Source organism: Poecilia latipinna, unplaced genomic scaffold (assembly GCF_001443285.1).
Source record: "Poecilia latipinna isolate Pla-1442-1.1 unplaced genomic scaffold, P_latipinna-1.0 Scaffold58, whole genome shotgun sequence".
Taxonomy (NCBI): domain Eukaryota; kingdom Metazoa; phylum Chordata; class Actinopteri; order Cyprinodontiformes; family Poeciliidae; genus Poecilia; species Poecilia latipinna.
The window spans coordinates 611,556-627,565 of NW_015112674.1; the positions used below are offsets into that span (position 1 = coordinate 611,556).

The following is a 16,010-nucleotide window of genomic DNA, read 5'->3' on the forward strand; positions in this document are numbered from 1 at the left end:
GCATCCACTGTTGCACCGATCTGCTGTTGGATAGTCCAGCGTGGTTTTAATGACTAACACAAACACCTTATTTTTGCATTGTTGTTTTTGCAGTCAGCAGCTGATTTCTGGGTTCACCCTTATTGGATTTTCCAGATCTGTAACGAAAACATTAATTTCAACTCATGCTTGAAAGTAGAGAACCACCTGTGTTTGTGAGTGAACACAAAGTTAACTGGGATCACACACACCCAGAGAGAGGCCAGAAGAAAAACACCAATCTCACTCCTTTTCAGGCTGATCAGATCTTCAGATTTTGGGTTAGTTCAGGGTCAGGATTAGCTTTGGCTGCCATCTTATGGTTGCAAAGCCCCAAGATTCGTTGAATCAAATGTTGCCATAGGAGCAGATGCTGAGCAGATGTGTGATTTAAAGAGCAGATAATGTACAGACGACCTCCCCTGCAACCAAACCACACAGTAGGAGGTCCTTTCAGAAATTGCAGATTAACCAGCAGATCAGTGTAGAATCCGAGCCCCAGATTCTGCCTGTATCCCCAGAGTTGGTTAACAGCTAAAGGTCACAATAGCTCCCCAAATCTCTTCAGTCACGCAAAGGCTTGGGATTTTATATTGAAGCATTGATGGACAATCTGCAACACAAACATACTGTGATAATGTAGGATGGAACGTTATCACCGTATGTAGGCTGAAACTGTGTATGGTGTGAAGGTACAGCTGAATCTCATCTGGCATGTATGCAGGAAGTAAAGACGGTTCAGTCACGTATTTGCTGCTTTTAAAATGTAAAAATCAAGACGTATTTTTTGCTAGTTGTTAAAAGTATTTTTCTGATATTGTAAAGAGGGAGGGCACGTTGATAAGTCTATTATTTAGGCAACAACTTTGCCCAACGCAAAACTCTGACGGTTTGCATGAACAAGAAGACTCTTCTCTGGCTCTGTATCCATCTACTGTAATCTGAATTTTAAATGAACTTTTAAAATGTGAATATAAGGAAAACAAAACAAGAAAATGCAAGCCAATTGTATTTCTATCTACTGGTGTGGAGCGAATCAATCAGGGTACACAAAGTGTAATTGTTGACACTCTGCTAGGCTGTGTGATAAGCAGGAAGTAGAGGTTTCTAACTATCATGGACCAAACATCTTAAAAAAAACGAGTCCTCCCCTCCGAGCTGGAAGTTTGGACTTTGTCCGGGTTTCGTTCCTCTGTTAAGGGACAGACCCACCAGTGGACGGAGGCATTCGCTTCTTCAGAACTTATTTGGTAAATATTTCCATTTCCCCTTTAGCACATCGACACTTTTTAAGAATAGCAAAAAACCACTTGGAGTGAATGTAAAAACATTTTGCGAAATTGATGGAGTCATTTAAAATTTTGTCATTTCCATCAATCTTGTCTTCAAAAAGCACATAATAAAACGCTGATGGAATCACGGTTAATATGGAAATTGTTAGTATGGAAAGAAGACTCAGAGTTAGCTATTATCAGTTTAAAACAAAGCTAGGCGCAGCATTAACTGTGCCGTGTTTCCATTGTAGGCATCAAGTTCTATGTGTTAGATTAGAAACTTCACGATTAATGCAAGTGCCTCCACTAACTGTAAAAGTACACAGAAACCGAAGTTAATATTAGATGCTAAAGATCTGTGATTCATTGATTGCTTGTGACTTTATTAAGTTCACTCTGTGCTGCTAATCGTGATATTTTTTTGTTATTTTACTTTGCATCACTGAAGTTAAATAGGTTAAAGTGGAACTGCAGCCATGCAGAGAGAACATCTGGTTGTACGGATCTGTGCGCTGAACTTCCGCCTTAACACACTCATATTGGGCTTAATCGGTGTCAGGGAGGGTGAGGGTGTGTGGGATTAGTGCCAGCAGGCCGTGGTGTCTTTTGAGCTCATGTGCGGTCCCGCCACATGTCGGACTGTCTGTGCAAACGACCCGCGCCGTCACACAGAGCATATCTCAGAGGGATTTGGGACAGCGGGCCTCAGATTAGAATCTGGATCCAGCGGAGGTTTCCTCGCCTTCCACACACGTGACCTGGCGAGCTCCAACGCCAAGCTGGGTAACAGGGTTACCTGTTGGTCTACTTAAAGCTCATCCACTTGTAATATTATTACAGAGGGTAAAGTTGCTAGCTTAAAGCCAGTGAATCTGGATGATTCTCCTCTTAGTCCACATGGGACGACTGCCAGGGTTAAGTGAGCGTGGGATTTTCACTCTGTGCCGGTTTTAGTGAAATCCCTAAATCAGTTTTTCGTAGCTTGGCAATTGGAACCCAACAAACAACCTAAATTTGGGTTTTTGTGTGACCAGATGGAGGTCTGAGTTGTTTAAAGTGACTGAGGGTATTTTATGCAGTAAAGCCTCTGGCTCCAGTGGGTGGTCAGTAGCAGTTGTTAGTTTTGGGTGTGAAGAGCAGCAGGGGATTAGGTCTTCAAAGTAGATTTTGAGGGATTTTGTTTTTTGGGGGGAAAATTACTGGAGGCTCTTGTTCTTGGGGAGGGCGGTTTGAAGTTTCTAACCCTCAGGAGCTTCTGTGAATTTCTTACCCCTCAAAAGTCCAATGAGGGCTTTTTTCTATTGCTCACATCCCACTTAATTTTCATGGGTTATTTAAGTGTGGCTTTGTTTTCTTTGTAGTTGGTAGCAAAATCTTGTTTTTCCATAAAAAAGTTCTGCTGCTGGGATGAGGTGTGTTTTTTTTCTTTCCTTCTTTCTTTGTTGATTTTGCAAAACTGCAATGGAAACACTTTTTTTTTTTTTTTTTCGCATCACACAAGTCACATAATGAATAGCCGCATGTTGCCACTGGCGCAAACTACAAAGAACAAAACGACAGGAAGTGGTAGGGAGATGATGGCGTGGCGTGTTTTTATGACTTATCATGTGATTGTAATTGCATTCCTTATTCAATGGAAACACAGCGATTGCAAAATTGTGTTTTTTCAACACTGGTGGAATATTGACAGTGTTTTGCACACATTTGCAATGTAAAGAAACTCAGTGGGTTTAAGTGTGTTAACAGTTTAATTGGTGGACCCAATGTAGAAGGAAACACCTGGACAAAAACGTCAGTCAGCCTCTTCTCTAATACTTTGTAGGATTTGAAAGACTAAAGTGATTGCAGTAAGGGGAACCTGGACTTTTAACATGTGTAAACAGGTTGACATTAATAGTTTTGTTATTAATTTTGTAATAAATCAAGATTGGAGTTGTTTATATGTCAGGCGTTTGCACAGAGAGATTGGATTCATATAGCTGTAGATGCCCTGACCCTTCACTGTTATAGACTCAGACATCTGACCTACGAAGAACTACCTGACACCGTCATGCTTTAAATGAGCATCATACTTACATATTTAATGATCACTAGACATTTTTAGTATCAGTAATGTGTTCTGAAGAAGCACTCAGATCCATCTATCTACTCATTGTCAGGTTACAGGGGTACCAGTTTAAGTAGCTTCTTGAGCCTACTGTGATCATCACAGTGATTCCTGAAACAGGAAGTCAGAAAATACATATTCAGAACGCTGTTTCTTTATATTCATATATTATAGGTTTTAGGATGAAATTGTAAACAACCACAAGTTTCTGGTAGACGTTCGCTACTACAAGCCTTGTGATACAGTAGAAGAAGAACGGGGCTGTGCACTGCTCTAGTGTCTCCAGCCCACTTAGATGTTGTTAGCCTAATTAACTGTAGCTGCGTCTCAGTCCCGTAGGCCAAATCCACGAAAGTTTCTTTCTACTTTAACTGTAAGTACAGAACAGTGGGCTAAAAGTTTAGAAGCGATTCCTTAAGTCCAACATCAAAGAATTGTGTTAAAGCCTTGAAACTTTCTCAAAGCTCTAATTGGCTTTAAAGCTCCACTCTGAGCGCACGCAGCAGTGTTGCGTAAGAGTAGAGAGGCAGCCGGGGGTCAGCAGCGCTAATTAACGTCTTTGTTTTGCTACTGTCGGCCATTGTTCACTCATATCCCCCTTTGCTGTCTACTGAAACCGGCTCCACAGAGGAAACCCCACAGCGCTCTCTCCTGTGTACCTGCTGCTCACCATCACCACACAACAGGGTGGGGAAACCTCTTCAGTGTTGTTTGTTCAGCCATGTGCAGCAATACCTGGCTAGCCCTTAGCTCACCTGAATGCTTCCTGGCATGAGTTTAGTGGAGATTCCTACTGAATTCGGATTTCCCAAAGGTCAGCAGATATAAATTCATGAAGAAGTGAAATCTCCTTCATTTTTCTGGATCTGCTTTTTGCCACACACAGAGCAGATTGCTCTAAATACATGCAGACTTAAATAAGTCCAGCATGGTAATCTGGTATTTTGCAGAAAGTTATAGTTCCTTTTTTTCTTTCTTTTTTTTTTTTTTTTGCCATAAACACATCAGCTGTTGATGTGATCCAAGAGAATATATAGGTCATCTTGGAATATATATATATATATATATATATATATATATATATATATATATATATATATATAGAGAGAGAGAGAGAGATCTCTTTTGTTTCTCTAGTCTGATTAATTTCTAAACCTTTAAGTGATGCTTAAAGATCAAAGTAAAAAATGTACTAGATTAGAAAATTGGTCCATTTAATCCATGAGAAAATATAGATTAAACATTTTTAATGTTAATATATTGTTATATCATCAGATATAATACAGATTATATGTAACAATTTTATGTATAAAACTGTAAAATTGTTACATATAATAATTTTGTGGATTGTCAAATTCAATTATATTAAAATATATATATTTTTTTACAATTCTGTATTGTAACAAACTAAAATGTTAAATTTTGTATTGCAAAATTATAAAATTTTGCAATATAAGAGTTTAAATATTTTTATAATGTGAATTTTCATATTTAGCCTTTAGCTCCTGCAGCTTCATGAATTTTCCCGTCCCTGTTTGGAGAACACTGGGGCAAACTGAGGCGAATCAAACAAGTTGGGTTAAGAAAAGAAAATTCATCCTCTCCACTCGCCTGTTTTTGCTGTGAGCGACAAACACTCAGGGCGTGGGGGTCGGAGGTCGGCGGGTGGTAGGCTGTGGTAAACTGCCAAGTTCACATTTAATGAAAGAACACGTAATCTGGATTAGTTTTATTAAGCGCCATTTCCCCTGGGCCAAATGGAGACGGGGGGAGGGACGAGCCAAAACGCTTTTCAGCTGGAATAATTAAGAGTTTTCGCCTTCTCTCTTCCTGCAGTTAATTAAGATGAACGTCCAGGCTCTTCATATTCGCCTTTCCAGCTGAAGGAGGAAGAACAGCTGCAGCTTTTCACTGAGTTCACAGAGTTTCTGCTGTTCTGGTGCATTTTGTTGCTTGATCACTTTTTGTTTCTCGTTTGACTCAGCAAAAGAGAGAGCATTTCGGTTACTTTCGTGCTATCACAAGATGAGGAAAGAACAGAACGGAAAAGAGATGTGGGAGCTGCTTAAATGAAAGTTAAAGTTAGATGTATTTTTTCCATCTTGTCTGTCGTTCAGTCCCTGAGGATCTGTCTCTGGAGGAGAGGGATGAGCTGTCCAGCATCCGGCGGAGGAAGAGGGAGCTGCTTGATGACATCGAGGTGCGTTTTTTTTTTTTTTTTTTTTTTTTTTTTCAGGAATCAGTCGCAGCACTAGCTGCTCAGGCCTCCATTTATTATTTCTCACTGGCGTGTGCAAAGAAGAAATCACAAATTTAATTGAGCACAGATATTTGTGCACTCCTTCAAGTTGGGTTGTTGCATAGCATAAAAACTAAATCTGCACTAAGGTAAAAACATAAAAACAGAAAGTAAGTAAAAAGTCTGCACGGTTATTAAAAATAACATACTCAGATTCCGAAATGAATGTTCCTGATTAATGAGCTGGAAATTAGAAGAATGTACAAACTGTGCTCGTATAATTATGCATGAGAAAACAACAACAAACTGATTGAGTTTGTTGGAAAGATGGTTCCATGAGCTGCTGGGAGGAAGGATCTGTGATTACGCTCCTTTGTGCCTTCAGGATGCAGCAGTTTGTCATTGGAGCAGTTCTTCTGTTCCCTTCTCTATCCACAGTGATCTGGATTCATGGTGCCAAAAGTTACAAAATGTTTGTGGAAAGAGTCTTTCTGTTTTACGTTTTTCTGTTTATGTCCTTTATCATTTATCACCTCCTCTAACAGACTGATGTCTGCAGTTTCTTGGAGTGTACAAACCTTAATATTGTCCTCCTTTTGTATTTTTGGTGAAATAGATAAATAAACATGTTTCCTCTGTAAAAAAAATACAATTGAGAGAAGTTTTTCAAGTTGCCTTTTTTTTATTTATCTTTATTACTCATCTTCACTGCAGGGTTGATATTATCCAGGTATTCAGAAAGCATTTAATTTCCCTTTATGATAAAGAAAGTGTTTTTGAATTGAATTTGAATTAAAATTTCCTGGGAATCAGCAGCTCATTGTCTCTCCTCCACCTCTCTGGGTCTTTTGCATGCTGTGGACGATGCAAATAACCCAACTGTCGATCTTTGCGCAGCCAGTTTACTCATTCTACCTGATGTGTGCCTCAGTGCTGAACGTTGCTCTGGTCTCTGTTTTGACATAAAGACAGAAAACTTCTGGATAATGATTGGCTTTCTTTCTCCCAGAGGCTGAAATTTGAGATCGCAGAAGTCATGACAGAGATTGAACAGCTGACGTGTGTCGGGGAAAGGTAGGTCATAGTTCATGGTTATAGTTGCTTGGATATATTATGCTAACTTGTATTTTACACTTATAGTAGTTTCTGTGTACGGTTTCTCTTCTTGATAGACCCTCTCTGTGTTTTCATAGGTTTTATTTGTTCAGATATTTTCTAGTCTAAATTGCCAGTAAAAAACTGTATCCCAGTATATATTTGTAGAAATCCAGCTGTGAAATATGTGAAGTACGCAGCAATTTCTACAGTAGGTGTTCATAAGAACAAAAAAGGATCATGTAAGTTTTACAACAAATTTGGTTTACAAAGCAAAAGGTTGAAAAATGTTCTCTTTGGGCTGTAAAGTTGTTCAAAAGTGGCTCTTTGTTGGAAAATGCTTCTGTTTATATATACAGACCTGTTCAATAAGTCAGAATATTATAGAAAAATCCATTTATTTTAGTAACTCCATCACCAAGTGAAACACATTATAAATTAATTAGACAGAAACTGATGTTTGACACCTTTAATTCTCTTTATCATGATGATTTTTCTAACAGTTAATAAAACACAAGATTTAAAATCACAATATTACATCAGACCAATAAAAATATACATGTAAAACATTTAATAAGTTTAATATCAACTTAAAAGTTATTTTTTTAAAACATACTTTTAAAACAAGGCTCACCAGGATGTACAAGTTTATTCAGTATGAAAATATACGCTTGAATATGTCATATAGAGATTAGGTGATATACGTGTCAAATTTATGTTATATAATTGTGAAGTTGAATGAAAAGCATATACATTTGTTTTTTGTGTGGCAGAAAATGAATAAATGAATGAATAAACCTCCATGTTTAAAGATGGTGGTGGCAGCATCATGCTGCTCCGTTAGCCAGAACCTGATCAGAGTCGATGGAACATAGCTGGAGGTTCTGCCATGAAATGCTTTTAGACCAATGCATATTCATGTGTCAGAATGGCCCAGTTAAAGTCCAGGCCTAAACCCCAAAGAGAGGTGAAACCTAACGGTGGATGTTTCCAGAACCTTTTCATCCAATCTGACAGAATTTGAACGACAAAACTTTCCACCTCTAAATATCGAAATCTGGTAGAGACGAAACAAGAAACATTTAAAAAATGTAACATCAGCCAAACGAGCTCGACACAGGATGAAATATTCCGATTTTTATTCTAAAACAATTTGAAAATTATATACACTTATTTACATTTGTTTATTTATTTTTGTAAAATCAATTATTAAGCTGTGTTTAGCTTTAAATATATATGGAAAACTAAATGTGTCAAAAATATGTCTTTGTATGGGATTCATATCCTGTAGCCTTTTGCATAGATAAACTATAACAGCTGCTGTTGACAGGAAGCATTAACAACAACGTTCTAAATGATCTTCATTTATTTCTGTTTGTTTTTGTTCAGTCAACATAAATATTATTAGAATATTTATGTTCTAATAATATAATTAGAATCTTTGTCATTTCCCCCTCTTTTTTCCAGATAGAATTGTCCCAGTAAATAGTTCATATTTTAATGTTATATTCACGTCTGCTTTGGTTTAAATGATACTCATGTGTGCGTGGGTGTGTGTGTGTGTGTTGCAGCAAAACGTCCCAGAGGAACAAGCAGATCGCCATGGGCAGGAAGAAATTCAACATGGATCCCAAAAAGGTTCGGTGTTCTGTTTCCATCAGAACCGCCAGGCTCAGACTGACTCAGCTGTGAGAACAAATAGAAACAAGAAGAAATAGATTCAATAAAAGCTACAAAAATATACATATTACTGTAGTTTTATGGAAGATATACAGAAACAGCAGAATAATACAAGATATTCCTAGAGGATTAGGAGGAATAGAGTAAAAAATTATGATTTTTTTAATGCAAGATTTTCATATAATCTATACTGTCACATGTATTTTGATATAAGAGTATGTTGATGAATAGCATAAAGGAGTGAGAAATAAAAAAAGTTAGACATAAAATTTTTTCTCCTTTTCAGACAAGTATGGAAGCTAAAATGACTGATTCTTATGTTCCAAAACAGTATTTTTTTGTGTGTGTATATGATGTGTGTGTATCACATACACACACATCACATATCGTGTGTCTTTTTTTATTGATTTGTTTGAAACAAATAAAGAAGAAGAAAGAAGTCTGTCGTTTCCACATGGGGCTGAGATGAACGTGCGTGTGTTTTTGTCCTCTCTCTCTCTCTCTCTCTCTCTGTCTCTCTGTCTCTCTGTCTCTCTCCTGCAGGGAATCCAGTTCTTGCTGGAGAACGACCTGCTCCAGAACACTCCGGAAGACATCGCCCAGTTCCTCTACAAAGGCGAGGGCCTCAACAAGACCGTCATCGGGGACTACTTGGGCGAGCGGTGAGGGAGAAAATCCTCTTTGCATGAGATTTACACCCACTGTTGAGATTTAAAGAAGATCACTGCCTGTGTTGACTAATTAAGGAGAAGATGACTAAAGCTGCCGTAAAAATGAAGCTGTGAGACAGTGTGGGTGTTTTGTTGTATGAAGCTCCCCACATGGACTTAGGGCTGGTAGGAAAAACAACCATCTAGCTCCTCACACCGCAGGCCTGACTGTAAAAATACTAAAAGTCAAAAGTTTAACAGGAATGAGGCTTATGAGATAAAGTTAAAGCAGTTAATATTGTATTGGTATGGGTGGGCAATGTGGGCTTAAAGTTTAATCACAATACTTTACTGTGATAACAATAAAAATGACAACAAGAACCATTTATTACTTTTTTTTCAGATAACTTGTATGACTGTAGCTGTGTCTCCATTATAAATGTACGTAGACTTTATCAATACTCCGCTACTGTCGGAAAAAACCCACACTTTTGCCATTGTTGTGTTTCCATGAAATAAGAGATGCAATTAAATTTCCTATCCGTTTACAAACGGTTTGTTTTTAAATGAAAAATCTCTAAATTTACTCTGTAATTTTTGTCTTTAATATTAAAATCGCAAACATTTGGCTCAAATATCTGATTTGCTGTAGATTTGGAAAGAGCACCAACAAAATAAAACATATTTGGCAAACAAAAATAGAAGACTGTGAGCAGCTGCAACCAGACGAGCTGTTTGGAAAGGGGAGGAGCTCATTTGCATATTCATAAAGAAGAGTCGCGCATTTTAAATGAGTCCCAGATGCAGAGCGACGTTGCAGATGTTTAAACGCATGAAGGGATTATTTTCAAACTAAATCAACCTCAGTAAGAAACAGAAACATTAATTTTGAAAAGGTTGAGGTTTGTTCTGTTGCTTAGAAAAGCAATTTTTGATTTCTAACAAATATTGTTCTGAAAACACTAACGAGCAATAATTAACAAACAGCTGGTGGATCTGCACATCTGCTGAGCTCATTGTAGGAGCCATTTCTCTGAGCAACGCTGATAAAAATGTTGTTAAAGGGTTAATAGAGGAGCCATGTTGTGATGACTTTCTGGAGGCAGAGATTCTTGAAGAGACAAAGACCCCATTTCAAGGTGCTACTTTTCAAAGTCAAATTTCTTTTAAGGCATATTTAATATATAGAGCATTTTTTTAACAACTGAAGTTAACATAGTTACTTGATAGTGCTATAAAAATGTCACTCTGTGCCTTGAAAATACATAATAATGCTGCTTTAAAGAGAAATGCCCTAAAACCGTTATTGGCCGATTAAAGCTTCACATAAACAGGATGTAAGCTATCGGCCGACTTACTAGGGACTCAGATAACCGATAAGTGTGAAGGTGGACTCTAATGACTACAGAAGCTTCCTCGGTTTTTTCTTTTTTTTTTTATATCTTTATCTCCCAAAACCAAGAGAACAAAGACGGTGATGATTTCAGGTGTGCATCGTTCTGCATGGAGCTGCAGGAACGACTCCGGTTCTTCTTTGGTGCGTTTACCAAACAGTTAAAGCTCATACCACTTGTGCATCTGTTTAGATGATTTACTGAAGGCTTTATTCGCCGAGAATCATCAAAGAGGCCACCTACCCACCGAAGCCACATGAAGCACAAGCTAAAGGGTCTGCACTCAGTAATTATCACTAATTAAACTAATACAAGAAGCAGGAACCTATCATTACACACCGAGCAGTGGCCAAGATGAAGATGGGGAGTCGTGCAAATGAGCTCTGATTTTTATTGTATTTTACTTTCAGCTTTACAAACAGCTTTCTTCTCTCAACTTACTTCACAATAATGGCGTCTGGAAACGCGTGTAAACTCTCGGAGGACAGGCGTCTTTACGTGTGACGGACAAAAAGCAATATCTGCTCCAATATGGCTGCATTTACAGATCCAAACCGGCAATAAGCAGAAAGTTCACACTCTGCCTCCGAATACAGCACAGAGTGTTACTGAAATGTGAGATTATTATTGTGTTCAGACGCATGTTGGCTCTACATTAGAATGGTTTTGGTTTGGCTTAAAGACTCACATGCTCTGGATTTTATACAATAAATATAATCAGAGAGTAGGTAAACTTGTCCTCTGACAGCCCTGAGCTGCCTTGACAAGCTAATGACAGAGAAAGAAATGCAGAGCGGAGCTTTTTGAACGTTTCTCCTTCAAATCAGCCCAGACCCACGGAGCATCTGATCCAGCAGGATGCAAGAACGACTGGAATGCAAAGGAAGAGTTTCACCCTGCATTCACATTAGCTGTGTTTCCATTAACCATAAAATTGTAATTACAAAAATACCTCATGTTTTCGACAAAAGGTTTTTGCGCTATCGCCTCAAAAACTGTTTTTTCAGCCATATCAAAATAGATGTATTTCACAAAACTGAAGGGAAACATTTTTTTGCATCACGAGTCACGTGACCAGAGCAGGATGTTACTACTGGTGGAAACCACAAGGAAGATGATAGGAAGTATTATTAGGATGATGGTTTATTTTGGGGGTTTTTGGACAATGTCCAGCTGGCTCCACCAAGTCTCTCACAGCATCACACACATCATAAAAAGTTATGTAATTACTGTAATTTCCAAAAAACGCTGCATACGGAGCTGCTCCCAACTAGGCAGGGCTTGTTGCTCCAACACCTGAATAAGACGCCGATGTCTCCTCTGATTGGCTGATAGATTATGAGTGTTGTGTTTTTCCACATTAGCAGAACATAGACAAAGATTTACACACATTTGCAATGGAAAGGCAGCTCTTGATCATCAAACATTGATGAATCTTTACATAAAATCAAACTGTAAATTCTCTTTTCTAAACTAGGGACGACTTCAACATCAAGGTGCTTCAGGCTTTTGTGGAGCTGCATGAGTTCGCCGACCTGAACCTCGTCCAAGCGCTGCGGTGAGACGACGGATCTGCCCCCCTTGCCTCATATTCAGAGAGAAGAGAAGGTCTAATATTAAACGCATCCTGTCACGTTCTCCACCATTCAGGCAGTTCCTGTGGAGTTTCCGTCTGCCAGGTGAAGCCCAGAAGATCGACCGCATGATGGAGGCGTTTGCCTCGCGCTACTGCCAGTGCAACCCTGGAGTCTTCCAGTCCACAGGTCAGACGAATCGCCGCTTACAGATTCCTGAATGCTTCTCTCAGGTGTTCCATCACAAAGCTGTCAGATGAGCTCCAGTAGCTCTTCGTGTGTTTCTCCAGCATGACAAGTGTTAGTACTGAGGGTGAGGGGAGCGGCAGGACCGAGAAAGTACCAGGAAACATGGGAGATGAAAACAGACGTGTGTTTTTAGCCTTTTCTGTGTTCACATTGGTCCAACCTGTGCAACAAAATAGCAACTAGTGACATATTTGAATGTGATTTTTTTTTTTAATAAAACATACTATTAATTCAAGACAAAGCAGCATCAGACAGTTGAAGTGAGAGGAAGTGCTGTATCCATCACCTTTCAACGCAGTTACAGCTGCAAGTCATTTGTTGTCGCATTTTTGACAGATCCTTTTTTAAAACAGCCGTTACCCAACTTCTAAACAACCGTCCTCCACAGCGAAAAGAGAAGAGCTGAACAAGATGGCTGCTAATGTTAATTCAATATTTGGAAGCTTGGCCAACACAGACTGAACATCTTTGTTCACTTCCTCCGCTGCCATCGCTAAAACTGCAGGCAGACTACAGTTCTAAAACAGCAGAAAATGGATGTCATCCCTCACAACTTCTTCTGTTCTCTGACTGGCCTGGTCAAAAATCTACTGTCCATGGGAGAAATCCCAGACTGAGGTGTAAGTAGAATAGCACAGGAATGCAATAGCCATGCTAGTGTTCTTTTACTGGACACAAAACATTTTGTTTAAAAAAAAAAAAAAAAAAAAGAAAGAAAAAAGTTCCAGTGAAAATTTTGCTCTTGTGTGCATGTGTGAACATCAAAAACACCTCTTTTCATTAAAACACTGACGTATCAGACCAACGTCTGAACTCACCAATAACCCCAAACATGTCTTAAGTGTCATACATAACAACGAAAAACCCAATGTCCATGACTACCGCAGAATGCTTTGTTGTTCACCATTTTTGTCTTCTCGTCCTGTTTAGTGCCAACCTCATGTGAAGGCTTGATGTGCATATCCAATGCTCTATGTTTAGCGCCACTTACAGGTCTGGATGAGTGAAAAAAAAAAAAAAAACTAAAAAGAACACTGCGTTTTGGGCTATTCTCGATGTTGAGTGAAGCAATTTCTAGAAATGGTTTCTTGTGGACAGGCGTAATTTTGAAACAAAAAAACCCTCCAAAAACATTCCTGTATGGGAGATACCTGACAGGATATCAGACTGGAGGACTAAATTCCAGTGCGTGCCACACTTTTTAGGGTAAGGGTTTAGAAGAACATTCAAAGCCTCACATCCTTTGACTCTCTGTTCACCAGTATCCACTTGTTTGTGTTGACCCGTCTCATAAAATCCCATTTAAATACACTGCAGTTCATGGTTCTGATGTGTAAAATAATCTGAGAAATTTCAAGCGGCTTGAATATTTTTGCTAGCCGCTTTATTTGCAGCTGCACAGTAAACAACAGCAACAAACAAGGGTCATTCATTATTCAGGAAGAGTCAACCTGGCTGAGTGATACATGCTGTTGTGATAAACAAAGGCCTGCAGCTACATCTAGCAGTGAATATTTAAAGGGCTTTTAGAGACCTGGTGAAAAACAACGGAGCCGCTTTATTCGCTGAGACGTAGATGCACAGTCATTAGGTAACGAAATATTAGAAAAATATTGATAAGGTATTTTTTGTCATTCCATAATTTCCTGATTAAACATTTAATTGAACTAAATGCACGTTTAATTCCAGGCCTCATCTGGAAAAAACCCAAAACCGACAGGGACATTTTAATGAGTCAGAGTGGATGTGGGACAGAGCGTTACCATGGGACCCCAACCCTGACAATGCGACGTACTGAGCTCATAAAAACAACATGATCGCGGGTCTTTAATTACCACCAACACATGAAAGTGGCCTGTCTTCTCCTGCTCTGTCGGACAACATGAAAATTCCTCTTTCACAAACGTCCCCCTGCTGTGCTGTGTTCAGTAGAGAGGTTGTTTTTTTTTATTATTTTACAAAAGGTGGGGGGTGGGAGGGTTTGGAGCTGAGAGACACAATGGGACTGGAGCAGTATGAACTAGAACATTTCTGAACAAATTTAAAAGGGGTCTGCCAAAGTGTGCTTGTCGGTTTGAAGCCAGCCGTCTGATGCTGAAAATTAGCAACAATGCTGAGGTGAAGTAAAGTGTAGTCAAGTATCATTATTATGTTGACTAACAGGGACTTACTCCATTCTGTATGACAACAATTGTGCATTTAAAACAATTCAGTCTGATCTGCTCTGTGACAAGTGGAGGCCTCAACAATCACCTGGATCTATGACTACCTCACTAACAGACCGCAGTTTGTGAGACTGAAGGACTGAGTGGTCAGTAACACAGGAGTACCTCAGGGCTCTGTACTCTCATCATTCCTTTTCACTCTCTACACTTCAGATTTCCAGCACAAGTCCAACTTCTGTCATCTACAGAATCACTCAGATGACTCTGCAGTTGTCAGGTGAATCAGAGATGGACAGGAGGCTGAGTACAGAGATCTGGTGGAGCGCTTTGTGTCATGGTGTGGGAGCAATCATCTCATCTTAAATGTGGAAAAAGAAACAAAAGAGATGATGGTTGATTTCAGGAGGAGCAGGATTAGATCAAACCCTATTTCCATCATGGGAGGAGAAGAGAAGGAGGTTGAGGAATATAAATACCTCAGTGTTCATCTGGACAACAGACTGGACTGGAGACGCAACAGTGAAGAGTCTCTAGGAATAGAGCAGATTGGACTTTTTCAGTAAGCTAAAATCCTTCTACTTTTGCAACAAGATGCTGCAGACCTTCGCTCTCTGTTGTTCAGAGCATAATCTCTTTTGCCATCATCTGCTGTGGCAGCAACATTAGAGACGGGGACATAAAAAGGGGCGGGGCAGAATATTTTTAATGATTTATCGCGCGAACAAGCTTATTTACCTGTGATTTTTAACTGCGTTTCTTTTTTAACGGAGAGACTGTAAGTGCGAAGTCGTGTTTTTTCGACACTAGTGGGATATTGACAAGGATTTGTACACATTTGTAATTGAAAGGCAGCTAATGTTGTTGTTTTACACCCCAGAGAAAGGGGAAGTCACAAATTACCAACTAGATACTGATCAATTTAAAGTGATGTTTAAATTTGAAAAATAAAAAATACTGTTTGATGTCAGAGACTAATGGGAGGAGGTTATAACTAACATATTGAGTCTCCTCCTGTTGCAGATACCTGCTATGTGTTGTCATTCGCTATCATCATGTTGAACACCAGTCTACACAATCCAAACGTCAGAGACAAGCCCCCCGTCGAGCGTTTCATCTCCATGAACAGGGGAATCAATGAAGGAGGCGATCTGCCAGAAGAGCTTCTCAGGGTGAGAGTTTGTAATAGGTGTGTGTGTGTGTGTGTGTGTGTGTGTGTGTGTGTGTGTGTGTGTGCGTGCGTGCGTGCGAGAGATGATGATTGATAATCTATAATGCCTCCACCACTCGTATTCAACACAAATGAGCCATGTTCTCCCTGCTCCCCCCAGTTTGATTAATAGTTTTCCTGCCTCGTCTGCAGAATCTTTACGACAGCATCAAAAATGAGCCCTTCAAAATCCCAGAGGACGACGGGAACGACCTGACACACACATTCTTCAACCCGGACAGAGAGGGCTGGCTCTTAAAGCTGGGTAAGTGGATTAACAGAACCTGGAGTGTGATAGTTTCTGTCAGCGGAGAATCAGAATTACTAAAAAAAAAAAAAAAAAAAAAAAAAGGGGTTT

At 39.3% G+C, this 16,010-nt stretch overlaps 1 protein-coding gene across 2 annotated transcripts in view; it reads left to right on the forward strand.

The window, feature by feature from the left end:
- Positions 1-16,010, forward strand: part of LOC106961777 (cytohesin-3-like) — a 42,099-nt gene that overhangs the window by 10,305 nt on the left and 15,784 nt on the right. The window contains exons 2-9 of one of the 2 annotated variants that reach the window (XM_015055786.1): positions 5,517-5,599; positions 6,648-6,712; positions 8,305-8,371; positions 8,957-9,075; positions 11,935-12,015; positions 12,108-12,220; positions 15,466-15,614; positions 15,806-15,917. In XM_015055786.1, the coding sequence (XP_014911272.1) occupies positions 5,517-5,599; positions 6,648-6,712; positions 8,305-8,371; positions 8,957-9,075; positions 11,935-12,015; positions 12,108-12,220; positions 15,466-15,614; positions 15,806-15,917 (789 nt within the window). Of the gene's footprint in view, positions 1-5,250; positions 5,600-6,647; positions 6,713-8,304; positions 8,372-8,956; positions 9,076-11,934; positions 12,016-12,107; positions 12,221-15,465; positions 15,615-15,805; positions 15,918-16,010 lie in introns of those variants that run through there. The other variant, XM_015055775.1, reaches the window with a different exon arrangement.